Source organism: Stenella coeruleoalba (genome assembly GCF_951394435.1).
Source record: "Stenella coeruleoalba genome assembly, chromosome: 1".
Taxonomy (NCBI): domain Eukaryota; kingdom Metazoa; phylum Chordata; class Mammalia; order Artiodactyla; family Delphinidae; genus Stenella; species Stenella coeruleoalba.
The window spans coordinates 60,278,940-60,293,972 of record NC_137169.1 but is presented as its reverse complement, the minus strand read 5'-3'; the positions used below and the strand labels follow the sequence as shown (position 1 = coordinate 60,293,972).

The 15,033-nt window shown below is 35.3% G+C and overlaps 1 protein-coding gene across 1 annotated transcript in view; it reads right to left on the bottom strand.

The window, feature by feature from the left end:
- Positions 1 to 849: 849 nt before the first annotated feature.
- Positions 850 to 15,033, bottom strand: part of LOC307187549 (leucine-rich repeat-containing protein 7-like) — a gene marked incomplete at its 3' end in the record, with an annotated part of 81,787 nt that continues 67,603 nt past the window's right edge. Inside the window, exons 5-6 of the mRNA XM_079923743.1 lie at positions 13,916 to 13,990; positions 850 to 957 (exon numbers count right to left, since the gene is read on the bottom strand). Coding sequence (XP_079779869.1) covers positions 850 to 957; positions 13,916 to 13,990 — 183 coding nt within the window. The remainder of the gene's footprint in view (positions 958 to 13,915; positions 13,991 to 15,033) is intronic.

The window sequence follows — 15,033 nt, the reverse complement described above, 5'->3', positions numbered from 1 at the left end:
ACACCTTTCCTGCCACCCATCATTCACTGCTTACATTTGGGGTGAAAAAGATTTATCTACAATGACCTTTAGTCTGTTTCTTAACTCTGCATGTTTTGTAATTAGCTAAAGGCATTGAACAAATTAGTTTGTCCTATTTTTATTCAGGTCCCAGAGATTAATGGCTAATTTATGAAATATTTCACTCTGTGTTATGAGAATTTAGCAAATGAATATGGAACCAAATATAAACACTTTATACCATATGTACAGTTGCTTTCATAAGGCATTATCTTGTAATTTTTATTGAAAAAGGTTCAATATAGTAAAGTCTTATTTTAAGATATATTTTCTTTCTCAATCCGAGATGTTTAGTTTATGAAAATATTGTTTTTTCTCTATATTCTTTTTGTATATATGCCAACATGTACCTTGTGCTAGAAATATTTTATGGGAATTACAATTCTTTATATTTGTATTTTCTATATAAAGGCATATACAACTTTGAGGCAGTGTTTCTGATGGAGAGCAGAATTCGTAAAGAGCTTGTGTGTGCTTCCGTGCTCCGAAATTATATGAAATCCACTTCAAGAAGAAACTTATTTGATTAAAAAAAACAAAACAAAACCAAAACCAAAACTGCACCAATGCACAGCCAGAGGCTGACAGTTAAAATAATACATAACCACATGAACATCATATTTATATAGTTAACATTTTTAAGGATGACCAGTGCTAACATATAGTATTATACATTTGGCACTAATGTTTGCCATTGGTCCAGCAATTGGCAAAATTTGTTTCTATGTATAAATTTATTTTTGAACATTAGGTCTGGCTAGACGTATCTTCACTATTTATAAAAAATATTTAGACAGTAAGCTCACGTTGAATAACTAGGTCTACTGTGTTCTGGAAACTCTTCAGTAGTAATACAGCTTTTTCATGTTCCATATGTACAAAACTATGTCCATTTGCCTGTAAACACACAAATAAAACAGGGCAATCAATGTAAGATACTTGTTTATCATATATCATTGTTTCTAACAATAAAATTCAAGGGAGTATTGAGCAACCAAGTCATGTGTTTTTAAAATTCACAGCAGAATTGCAATTATGGGAACAACTAATTTCACCCAGCTTCAACTCAATTTATTAATTCAACAAATATTTATCAAGTATCTAGTATATCCTACTTAGGATTGTCCTAGTATAGTCCTAGTCACTGTGCTAATCATAGAGATATACTGGTCAGTAACAGACAGATACATTTGAAATATGATAGTTGTTTTGTTGTTGTTCTGATTTGTTTGCAGGAACTTAGTTGAGATGGTTCGGAAGTGTTCATAGGACCACTGCCTTTTTGTTGCATAATCACTGATATAAACCCATCAACACGGTCAAATGTTTCACTCATGCAAACCATATAGTATAGTTAGATCTTATTTTGATCCACTGAAAAGTCCTTAATTTACATGTTTTTATATTAAAAAGATAATTTGTATTTCCCTCATTGTTGAATGCAAATATATTCATTATTTATAGCAGTGGTTCTCAATCCCATCCAGAAATGAATTAATTTCTGTGTGATCTAGATTCATCTTGTTATTTTATAAATGAAAGAGCTACACCTCAGAGAGGCCAAGCAACATGACTGAGGTCACACAGCTAAGCTAGGGCTGAGTCATCTGATACCATAATATTCTTACTATTTCTCTCAATACTTTACTGACATAATAACACTGCAATTGTTTCTAGTGATTTGAACTGATATTTCATTGATCATGATAAAATAATCAACATTTTCCCTTTAAAATTGTTGCTATATCACCTCCTACCATAATTTTTTTCGTTACAGTGTTAGCAAAAGCTGTAATTCTCATTCAGATTCCTAACAGGTTTAATTTAACTTATTCTAGTACTGGTAAAAATAACATTTAGTCCTAAATTTGGATCTACCAAAATGCTAAATCTCTCATTCTTATAGTTTTAACTCTGGCTTAATTGTGGTGTTGTAGTTACATGTGAACTATCTCAAAAGTAGAAAGACTAAGTCAGACTCTCTGCCTGGGCAATGAGACTTGAGAGGAAATAAAAAGGAGAAAACTTTTAGGGTAGAATCAATAGATTTGGTATCTGATTGGACAAGGGTATGAAAACAAACAAGAATCAAACTGTGATGCCATTAACAGAAAATGGAAACCTTGGAGAAGCAGCAGGCTTAGTTGGGAAGACAACGGAGTTTGTGGTACTGACGACACATGCAAGGAAAATGTTGCACATATATTTAGAAATAAGAGACTGGAGTTCAGGAAGGAGGTCAGGGTGGCAGCATTAGAAACAGAAGTTAGGTTTTTACCACACTCTGGTATTTACCACATGGAATGCTGAGAGAATTATCAGAGAATAAGTTTAAAAGGGAGCATTGTGAAAGAAGGGAAATCTAACTAGGGGAGCAGGATGGAGCCATGGCTTTGGATGTGTAGAATAGAACTTAAAGACAGTGTTTGCTGTTGACCTGAGCATCTAGGTAAATTTGTCTGAAGTGAGGGAGGGAAAGGTGAAACAGGGCCCAATCCTTTTTGCTAGAGGATGGCAGAAAGCAGATGCTAGCCTAATGGCTGAACTAAAGAACGAGGATACCAATGCATTGAGGGGAGCGAACAGGAAAACTGGCAGGAGGAGAACTGGAAAGGGGATCCTGAAGGGGATCAAGGTAGAGGGCTCATAAAGGTAGCAGGAAATCCACGAGGATCAGGTATTTCCTAGAGGCTTCAATTAACCCTAGTTTTCTGAGGCACAGAGGAAAGAGCAGAGAAAGAGCATAGCTTGATTAATTCTGTCCTGGAATCTGGGTCTGTTTCCAAGAAACAAGGCTTCAAGATGTTCAGACCCACAGTCCAGGTTCTGATTCAAGCTAGGGAGACTCCTTGTATAAATTAGCTTTTAATATTGCTTTAAAGCATTGGCTATTAGTTGTCATGCTTTGTAAGTACAAATGATAGTTATATAGTTGGAAACACAAAGAGTTGATTTCCCAGAAGGAAATAAGCAGGTTGATAAATTAGACCACTGTGTCAAATAAACATTAGGACTCTACCTGTAATTCTAGTCCCCAGAAATGTTTTGGCTCTAAGCCAGAACTTGGGTGAATCTCAAGAGGCTTATTTAAAAGACCACAACTAGGGACTGCCTGGGAATGGCTTCAAATTACCGAAAGGATTCTGGAAGATCAGAAAGCAAATTATTTTAGAAAGTTTATTAAAGATTAAATGAGTTAATATATGTTAACTGCTTAGGACAAGGCCTGGAACACTGTAAACGATCAATAAATGTTAGCTACTACTATTAATATTACTTCACTATTACTTTCTTGAATTTAAGAAATACAATTTTCATTAAGCCATAAGAGTAGAAGGACGAAATGTCAGAGGAAGGAACTGTTTAGTTAACCTTAACTTTTTTTTAAAGATGAAAATATGAGGATCAGAGAGTTACATGAAGTATCCAAGCTCACACAGCTAGTGGCTAGATGAGAATTTATGTCACAACTCTGTATCTTGACACAATTCGTTTCATTGGTGTTGTGAGGTTGAAACAAATGTTTTAGGTTCATTAAATTAATTCACTTGTTAAGATTAATTGCCCTATTTCTTTTTTTTATTTTGCGGTACGCAGGCCTCTTGCTGTTGTGGCCTCTCCCGTTGCGGAGCACAGGCCTGGGACGCGCAGGCTCAGTGGCCATGGCTCACGGGCCCAGCTGCCACTCCGCGGCATGTGGGATCTTCCCAGACCGGGGCACGAACCTGTGTCCCTTGCATCGGCAGGCGGACTCTCAAACACTGTGCCACCAGGGAGGCCCAATTGCCCTATTTCTTGATATGGAACATTATGGTAGGCCTGATACCAGGGGAGGTAATGACAGAGGGGTTTGAATGGAAGGAGAAGATAGAATCTCAGTTCTAGAGAACTTTCATTTATATTCTTAGGACAGAAGAGCCAAGAGAATTTACATTGTATTTGTTCAAATGAATATGGCTATCTGGCTTACATCTTAGATGGTTCAGACAGGGAATCAGACAATTATGTTACTACATGTGTGCAGGGCTTTTCCAATTAACATGAAGTTCAGAAAAATCACAATATTTCAACTAGAAAGGTTTCATGGTTGTTTCATGTGTGTGAATAGAAGAGCTTAGGAAATAAAGGAGGATACTATTTAATATTAATTGCAGAGTATAAATCTGATGAAGCTTTGAAACGTAAATGCATATAATCTACATTTATGCATTTGACATTTTGAATATGTATATAATATAAATACAAAAGATGATTTGAAGAACAAATGTTAAATTAATAAAGTTTTAAAATATGTTGCCACATTTGGCTACATATGTTTTATATAAACACACAGACTATCATGGATTATAATAAAATGTGTGCAATTTTGAGGAAATTGCAACTTCAGTGAATGGCTTAAGTCAAAATGAAGTTAATAAGAAAACAATCTATGAAAGAAAAGATATTCTAAAAATTTTATGCTTCAAGAATGTATAATTAATGTATTTCTGGCTTTAGCTGATTTGAAGTATAAGGTTCATTTTACAATAGTTTTTATGTTTTTTCCAGAAGGTATCCTTCCTTGTTTTAATTCCACTTGACATCTGTGCCACAAAAGGTTTTTTAATTGCCCCTTTGCATGATTTAGACATGACAAGATGGAAGGTTAATGAAAATAACATTTACAATTCTAACAAAAAGTACAGCTTTGTGATTACAGCTCATCAATTTACTGTAAAACGTACTCGGTTTCTGGATTTCATCCTCTTATTCCTTCCTGAATTTATCTTTGATTTTCTTCTGCTAAATATTTTGTTAAGTGGATAAATTATGGATGTTTATATCACAGAAATTCTCCAGAGGATGTTGTAATTCTCCCAGGAATTCTGTTGTATTCTTATTATTCCAAGCTCTAAATTTAAAAACTAGTTTCTGAGAAGGCTTGGCCACAAAATGGTGGGATTATCCAATAAGAAGGACAGCACGATTCTTTTAAGAATCCGAAAGAGAAATGGGATTAGAGACTTGGTGTATGATTTTGAATTGATTTAAACTAACCCTCAAGGGACAAACATTTAAAGGGCCAGTATACATGTATTTTGTATGTTAGATACAAAGGCAGTCCTTTGACTGCCTATAGCTCTTGCAATGAGGGAAAATGAAAATATACAGCAACCATCTTAGAGTTATAGGGCAAGCCTTCATGTTGTCTAATCCTGACAGCCAGAAATTATGAGACCAAACAGTGGGAATCTTAGGTAATTATATTTATGTTTCCCATTAACTACCTGGAATTATTTCCCATTGCAAAATTTTAATCTGCTAGAGTAGTCTCATTAAATATTAGGATATATTTAGGGCTGAGTATACTGTATAAGCAGTACTACAATAACTATATGCCAAGTCATTTGAAAAATTTTCCTATCAAAACATCTGACCTACAGACCTTAAATTCTTAGAGAGTTCCAATGAAAAATTTACACTGCACTTTTAAATGTGAGGAAGTTTGAAGTCTCAAGTGGCTTTTACAGTAGTATTAAAAAAAATTCATGGCAATAGAATTAGAAAAGAAAAAGGAGAAGTAACAACTGACACTGCAGAAATACAAAGGATCATGAGAGATTACTACAAGCAACTATATGCCAATAAAATGGACAACCTGGAAGAAATGGACAAATTCTTAGAAATGCACAACCTTCGGAGACTGAAGCAGGAAGAAACAGAAAATATGAACAGAGCAATCAAAAGCACTGAAATTGAAACCGTGATTAAAAATCTTCCAACAAACAAAAGCCCAGGACCAGATGGCTTCACAGGCGAATTCTATCAAACATTTAGAGAAGAGCTAACACCTATCCTCTCAAACTCTTCCAAAATATAGCAGAGGGAGGAACACTCCCAAACTCATTCTACAAGGCCACCATCACCCTGATACCAAAACCAGACAAAGATGTCACAAAGAAAGAGAACTACAGGCAAGTATCACTGATGAACATAGATGCAAAAATCCTCAATAAAATACTAGCAAACAGAATCCAACAGCACATTAAAAGGATCATACACCATGATCAAGTGGGGTTTATCCCAAGAATGCAAGGATTCTTCAATATATGCAAATCAATCAATGTGATACACCATATTAACAAATTGAAGGAGAAAAACCATATGATCATCTCAATAGAGGCAGAGAAAGCTTTCAACAAAATTCAACACCCATTTATGATAAAAACCCTCCAGAAAGTAGGCATAGAGGGAAATTACCTCAACATAACAAAGGCCATATATGACAAACCCACAGCCAACATCGTCCTCAATGGTGAAAAACTGAAACCATTTCCACTAAGATCAGGAAAAAGACAAGGTTGCCCATACTCACCACTGTTATTCAACATACTTTTGGAAGTTTTAGCCAAAGCAGTCAAAGAAGAAAAAGAAATAAAAGGAATCCAAATCGGAAGAGAAGAAGTAAAGCTGTCACTGTTTGCAGATGACATGATACTATACATAGAGAATCCTAAGGATGCCACCAGAAAACTACTAGAGCTAATCAATGAATTTGGTAAAGTTGCAGGATACAAAATTAATGCACAGAAATCTCTTGCATTTGTATACACTGAAAATGAAAAATCTGAAAGTGAAATTAAGAAAACACTCCCATTTACCACTGCAACAAAAAAGAATAAAATATCTAGGAATAAACCTATCTAAGGAGACAAAAGACCTGTATGCAGAAAATTATAAGACACTGATGAAAGAAATTAAAGATGGTGCAAACAGTTGGAGAGATATACCATGTTCTTGGATTGGAAGAATCAACATTGTGAAAATGTCTATACTACCCAAAGCAATCTACAGATTCAATGCAATCCCTATCAAACTACCAACGGCATTTTTCACAGAACTAGAGCAAAACATTTCACAATTTGTGTGGAAACACAAAAGACCCTGAATAGACAAAGCAATCTTGGGAAAGAAAAATGGAGCTGGAGGAATCAGGCTCCCTGACTTCAGACTATACTGCAAAGCTACAGTAATCAAGACAGTATGGTACTGGCACAAAAACAGAAATATAGATCAATGGAACAGGATAGAAAGCCCAGAGATAAACCCATGCACACATGATCACCTTATCTTTGATAAAGGAGGCAAGAATATACAGTGGAGGAAAGACACCCTCTTCAATAAGTGGTGCTGGGAAAACTGGACAGCTACAGGTAAAAGAATGAAATTAGAACACTCCCTAACACCATACACAAAAATAAACTCAAAATGGATTAAAGACCTAAATGTAAGGCCAGACATTATCAAACACTTAGAGGAAAACATAGGCAGAACACTCTATGACATAAATCACAGCAAGATCCTTTTTGACCCACCTCCTAGAGTAATGGAAATAAAAACAAAAATAAACAAATGGGACCTAATGAAATTGCAAAGCTTTTGCACAACAAAGGAAACCATAAACAAGACCAAAAGACAACCCTCAGAATGGGAGAAAATATTTGCAAATGAAGCAACTGACAAAGAATTAATCTCCAAAATTTACAAGCAGCTCATGGAGCTCAATATCAAAAAATCAAACAACCCAATCCAAAAATGGGCAGAAGACCTAAATAAACATTTCTCCAAAGATGATATACAGATTGCCAACAAACACATGAAAGAATGCTCAACATCATTAATCATTAGAGAAATGCAAATCAAAACTACAATGAGATATCATCTCCCACCGGTCAGAATGGCCATCGTCAAAAAATCTACAAACAATAAATGCTGGAGAGGGTGTGGAGAAAAGGGAGACCTTTTGCACTGTTGGTGAGAATGTAAATTGATACAGCCACTATGGAGAACAGTATGGAGGTTCCTTAAAAACTAAAAATAGAACTACCATACGACCCAGCAATCCCACTACTGGGCATATACCCTGAGGAAACCATAATTTAAAAAGAGTCATGTACCAAAATGTTCATTGCAGCTCTATTTACAATAGCCAGTACATGGAAGCAACCTAAGTGTCCATCAACAGATGAATGGATAAAGAAGATGTGGCACATATATACAAGGGAATATTACCTAGCCATAAAAGAAATGAAATTGAGTTATTTGTAGTGAGGTGGATGGACCTAGAGTCTGTCATACACAGTGAAGTAAGTCAGAAAGAGAAAAACAAATACCGTATGCTAACACATATATATAGAAAATAAAAAAAAAGAAAAGAAAAAAAAATCGTCATGCAGAACCTAGGGGTAAGACAGGAATAAAGACACAGACCTACTAGAGAATGGACTTGAGGATACAGTGAGGGGGAAGGGTAAGCTGGGACAAAGTGAGAGAGTGGCATGGACATATATACACTACCAAATGTAAAACAGATAGCTGGTGGGAAGCAGCTGCATAGCACAGGGAGATCAGCTCGGTGCTTTGTTACCACCTAGAGGGGTGGGATAGGGAGGGTGGGAGGGAGGGAGACGCAAGCGGGATGAGATATGGGGACATATGTATATGTATAACTGATTCACTTTGTTATAAAGCAGAAACTAACACACCATTGTAAAGCAATTATACTTCAATAAAGGTTAAAATAATATTCATGGAATAAAACATAAATAAGAATTTCTCTTCTGTCTTAAATGCACACATGTACTGCAGCTTGAATGTTTCATGAATTCAGGCTCAAAAAAAGACATGGCAAAATAGAAAAGACTCAACTGAAGACTTTGTTCATTATTTGTATAGAAAGTCAGGCATGGAAATGGTAATAAATAGTAATCCTGAGGATATTTACTTGTTTATCTGCTTTGGCTTTAGAATGCCTGTTTTCTTCAAAACCAGCATGTGGAATGAGCATCTCTAAAAAATGACTTCCCTATCTTGGTTTGCAAGCAGTTCCCCAACTAGCTGCACTTTATTTCTGTACTTTACCACAAAAGGAACTGCAAAATCAGCCTCTCATTTTCAGGGAACTCTTTGTAGCCAGGTTGGTCTCTGTTTTGGTGGAGAGCTTGCTGTTAAGAGAAAACAGACTGGGAGTTGATTTTGTTGCGTGTTTGAAGTCAGCTTCTTCCTGTCTCTCTTCCTCCATTTTCTGCTCTGTGTAATTTTGGGCACGTCTACTTCCTGGGCTAGGTGTGTAAAGGTAGAACTTTAGTTCTATTTCCTTGTTGCAGTGTTCACGTGGCTTGGCATCACACTTTGTACATTGTGGGCATTTAATGCATATTTGCCAAATCAGGGAATGGAAAATGTCATGCTAGCAGTAAAATTTGCTCCAGGAGAATCAGTGTTGTATAATGGAAAAGGCTCAAATGAACTATTTAACCTCTGTCAACAACAGATACCTTGCAGGGTTGTTGTGTGTTCTAAATGACACAAGATGGGTGCTTAATTGATGTTATTTTTATTTCAGCCAAATTATGGAAGTTAGAGCCAGCTTAATGAACTTAATTTGTCTTTATTGTTTTTCATGTTTCACTTAGTACCTAAATATTATTTTTTTGATTTGCAAAAAGTATTTACTCCGTCTCTAATTAGTTATCTGTGCTGAACTTTATACACTATGAACAAACCAAATGGATAAAGGTGTGCAGTGAAACTGGCATATAAAATCATACACATTTAAAAAACTATTTTTGGTTATCTTCTAACCAAATGCTATTTAAAAATATTTGCACATGTATTTTATCATTATAAGCAATAATTTCTCTGAACATTAAGAGTTACATGATGCTGAACCCACCCAACCCCCTACCCCCCCCACCTACCCCCCAACCCACCTTTCCCCAAACCTCTCCAATGTTTTTGATTTTAAACCACCAAATAAGATCAACAATAGAAAATTGTTAACTTATTTAGCCTTGTTAGGAAATGCTTTAGTGAAATTTCCAAATACTTTATTTCTTTAAGGGTCCCACACTTCATTTTAACCATAACACAAATTTCTCCTCTTTACTTTTTGTAGTCTTTTTTGGGGGGAAATTTTAAAGAATTCAGAGAAATAAATGTACTCTAACCCATTCTTAGTGACTCATGATATTAATTATGAACATGAACACTCTCTGGAATGAAGCCGTGGACCCAGTTAGTTGCTTCTACTAGAGGTATTCCCCTAAGTGTGTTCTGTGGAAGTGGCTAATTGACGTTGTTGGTCAAGAGGGCTGCATGGTTAAATATGTTGGGATATATCATTTTGTACGATTTTTCAGGTTCTTAATATGCTTACAATGTAGAGCCCCTGCTCTGCAACAAGAGAAGCCACCGCAATGAGAAGCCCGCACACCACAACGAAGAGTAGCCCCATTCACCGCAACTAGAGAAGAGTCCATGCCCAGCAACAAAAACCCAACTCAGTCAAAAATAAATAAATAAAATAAATAAATTTATTTAAAAAAAGGCGCAACATATCAGGTTTGTTCGAATTATCATCTCTTTGATTATTCTATTTTGGTATCTTCGAGATATAGCCATAGACCAGGAATATACTTTGGATTACAAATTCCAAACTCTTAAAATTATTGCAAAGTAGAACTGGATGTCATAAACTAATTATAAATAATATAATTTCTCTTTTGTCAAAGTTAGGCTCTTGTCTTGGGAAGGGGTGGGGGCAGGTAAATGAAGAGGATAGGTATTGACTATCATGATAGACTAGAATACAATATACTTACAGGTGAGCTGTAGGCTATAACTGTGAGTCATGTTAACTATCAAGTACAATATATCCTTTTTTTCCAGTCTATTCATCTTTTCAACAGAGTAACTATAATTAATAGATATTCTATATTTAAATATACTTTAAATTGTAAAATGTATAATGAATTAGACTGAATTTTTTAACTGCAAAGAACATTAGAATAAAGAAACTATGATGTTAAATCAACAAAACTGCCACTTCAAAAATGGTCAGATATCGGCAAATTTACACGGCTCAATTGAATAACATTTTTTATGCTCCATGTGCTTTCCCTGGTTCTCTCTCACTCTTCTGTAATTCGACTTGACAGAAGGTAAGGCTGTGAGGGGTCAGTTGCCCTAGCACAGTGCTCTTTCCTCATGCCACACTGTCTTAAAGCAAAATGACTTGCTAAGCACAGCAAGTCATTTGAATATGCACATGAATTACAGTATCTATTCTAGGAAAATGAATAGTAAAATGACAGAATAATCATGTGAATATGTTTTAATTAACATCACCCTTTAATACACACATCTTCATGTAACTCAAATAACATGCTCATAATACCATAGCAGAATAAGAAGAGAATAGTGGGTAAAAAGATTTACAGAAAAAAAAAAAAAGAGATAGCTCTTATATAACAAATTCTGGGTTTGGGGGAAATTTGGGAAAGGTATATCTCTTGCTATTTTATATCTCTTTTGCTACTTGCTATTGGGTTAGATCAAACCCAATAACTGCCATCACTTAAAGGGGGAGCTCATTCGTTGTTTTTGTTTTTTCCTTTTACCTTGATTTTCCAGGTAGTATGCTTTCACAAAGGTTTGTAAATAAATTTGCTCCAGTGAGGAGATATTCTAATGATCTTGTAAGTGACAGATAACTCAATGTGATAAACTCATTTTTTCCAGTGTTCTTTAAACTAAGAGCCACAGTATTATAGACAAATATATAATTTCCTTTCTTAGCATCTGATGTTGGCAATGATTTCAGTTTAGAATTAGCCATTTTTATTTCCTTCAGAAAATATAATTGGCCACTTGTGCTTTTTAACTAGTATGAATGAAACTGTAAATACAGCAATTTATTTGATTAAGGTCTATGGGCATTTTTCTTTTACTGAAAATGGACTTTGATTTTATTATACTAGATACAAAAAACTTCTATAGCAAAAATAAAATGTTACATCCTTGATAGTCATTTGTGGAGAGAAGAGAAAACCCAGGTGCAGCTCTTCTGCAGTTTTTGTGACTTTTAACTGATTTGGCTTATAATTCCTTCCTACTTCTTGCACTGGGAATTCATTTCTCTGTGCACTTTGCTGTTTCTGTATACATCTCAGGGACTAGAAATACTAAACCCTCATTTTCCCACATATAACCCTTCTAGAATTTCACAGCCAGAAGTGTATTCTAACGCTGCAACTAGATATTACCTTAATTCTCATTTCCTTCTGCAGGATGTCTATATCTATATCTGTAGATTTCTATCTATATAACATTTTTATACCATTTAAATATTTCTGAATTTGGAAGGAAAAGTCTTTCTTTTGCTCCCTCTGTCATGGATGAAGGCAAAGTCTCCAAACTTGTTTCAAGCTATGGAAGGCTTCTCTACCCAGCTTGGCATTCTAATAGATCAGAGATCTCAGATGAACTGGCTTCATTTTTTACAGACTCTGAGATTCAAAATAATTTCTTTGAAATTCAGTAGAGAAAAAAACTAGCCACTTCCTTTCCTAAACAACAGCATGTACCAAGTGTTAGGGAGTTATGCTGTCAGTTTATTCTTAGCCATTTTCCGTGGAAATTGATAAAATTATTGAACAGTTGAATTTTTGAGCTGGGAGACCTTAGCTGTAGTATAAACTCATTTTACATATAATGAATGTGAGTTCTCTAGACATGATATAAAATGCTTAAGATCAAAGGGCTAGCTAGGCAATTAAAAAATATAGAACTTCAATAATAAAGTGGTTAAAGAAAATATTTAGATTTTATGTGTCTTTTTTTTGTTTCAATGTTTTAACTCAAAAGACCAGCTGCTGGTTTGGTCTTCTGCTTGCATGGAATTGACTTGGACCTTTTGGATGGTACTTCTCCTGTGACATTGCCAAAGGTTGGAGCAACCCACAGTCTTTTCAGATAATTATCATTTTTGAAAACTTGAGTTTTCATGATCTTGTTAGTTAGTTTAAAATATGTGTGAGAATAAAATCCTAAGACAATTTATCTATATAGGGTTTCTACTTTTCTGGGATCTTTGAGAGAGTTCAATAAATAGAAGGTAGAAGATCTCCTCAGAGCTGAGTTGAGTGGGGCCCTTGCATTCTGGTAACTATCTGCATAGCCAATCTGACCAGAAGGCTCCTGTGTTCTCAGTGTCCCTAAGTCTTCAATTTATTATGTTGAACCATTTTATAATTTCTCCAAATGATCGAATCTCTGCAATGTTAGATAGTTCCATCCAGTTACACAGTGGAAAATTTCTGGGGTCATAAGTCAAAATATTGAATCTTAAATAAATTGATGATACTTAAGAGCCTTGCCCTGTGATGTAGGAAATGATTAAGTGGAAGTGAATTAAGAGAGAAGGACGAAGAAAGCAAAATGGATGAGGTTATACCAAGCATGTACTTAACTGTTTACTGGAGGGATCCTTTTTTGATATGCAGAGCTTTAAGTTAGGGAAATGTCTTTTTCCATCACACAATACATTTTAAAAAGTCACCTTGTATACAGCTAAACTTTTGTTCAAACATGTCAGCAGGGAGAGTAGAGAGATATAACCAGGTGTTTCATATTATTCAAACAGTAATAAGCTTACTGTTGAGAAATTAAACATGGACAGTCTCTTCTCCCTCATCTAAAGTCACATAGATACCTTATTTGGGTACTTCATATTCTTACTTACACTTGATACTTATGCACAGATTCCTGTATGTATCAATTCTTCTTTCATTCCCAAAATTCATTTAAACAAAAATATTCGGAACACCTGCCATGTGCCAGGTAATGGGGATATAGGGTTCTATAGGTCTGAAATGGTTTCTGACCTGCCTCTCAACCCCAGAACAATAAAGGCAAATAAGAAATGTAACAGGAACTTATGTTCAATCACTTAATTCAAGTCATTCAGCTTAATAACTTGGGTACATATTTGTTTCAGTGTTGGCCTTAGAAAGCATTGCTTTTTATGTCTTACCTGAAGGATCTTATCACCAGGCTGCAGCAGGTTGGATGCTGGTCCATCAGGCTGAACCCTAGTAACAAAGATACCCTATAAGTCAGAAGTAACAGAGGTTAGGATTCTATTTTCAAGAACTAGATCTACTTAAAAACTTTTTCATTCACATAGAAAACAGTGAAAACAGATTAAAAACACTTTACACATGTGAGGTTAAAATATTATTATAGTATTTTAAGCAAGGCACCACCCTCTAAATCAAGTTTAAGAAAAGCAACATTTTTACTTGCACAAAACGCTCATATTGTTTGTTTTGTTTTGTTTTGCGGTACGCGGGCCTCTCACTGTTGTGGCTTCTCCCGTTGCGGAGCACAGGCTCCGGACGCGCAGGCTCAGCGGCCATGGCTCACGGGCCCAGCCACTCCGCGGCATGTGGAATCTTCCCAGACCGGGGCACGAACCCGTGTACCCTGCATCTGCAGGAGGCCTCTCAACCACTGCGCCACCAGGGAAGCACTCATATTGTTTTTAAAGTGCACTTATGATTTATAAATTAATTTCATGGCATAGTCTTAATTTCTTTCTTAAATAATTTGATGTATGGTTCTAAACCATCTTTTGTGTGACTTTTGTATAACTTCTGAAGTTGTCTTAAAGTATTCCTCATTGAAAATGTCTCCTATCTGATAGGTTGTAAATTCAACGTACACTTTAAAAGCCTTACTAGAATCACATATAAGACTGGTTTATTTTAATGAGTATTACTTTATATGTTACTGAGAATTTTAAAGTAAAATGAACAAAGAAAACATAAGAAAATTCCAACGTACAAAGTTTGCAGCTATATAGTTACAAAATTCCTAAATTGATTTAGTTTATAAAAATGCCAAATTAATTTTACTGATCATGTACACAAAGCAAACACTTGTTGAATGTCTACCATATGCTAGGCCTTGATTGCTGGTGTTATAGAGATATACAGAATATAATTTTTGCCTTCGATGAGCTCACTATATAGTAGAAGAAAAGTCAAGAAAACCGACTATAAAACAGTGTGAGAAGTGTTATGATAGAGGTAATCAATATAATAGATTATTTAAAATGTTGCATCCAGCTTAACCTTAATGTGTTGGAGC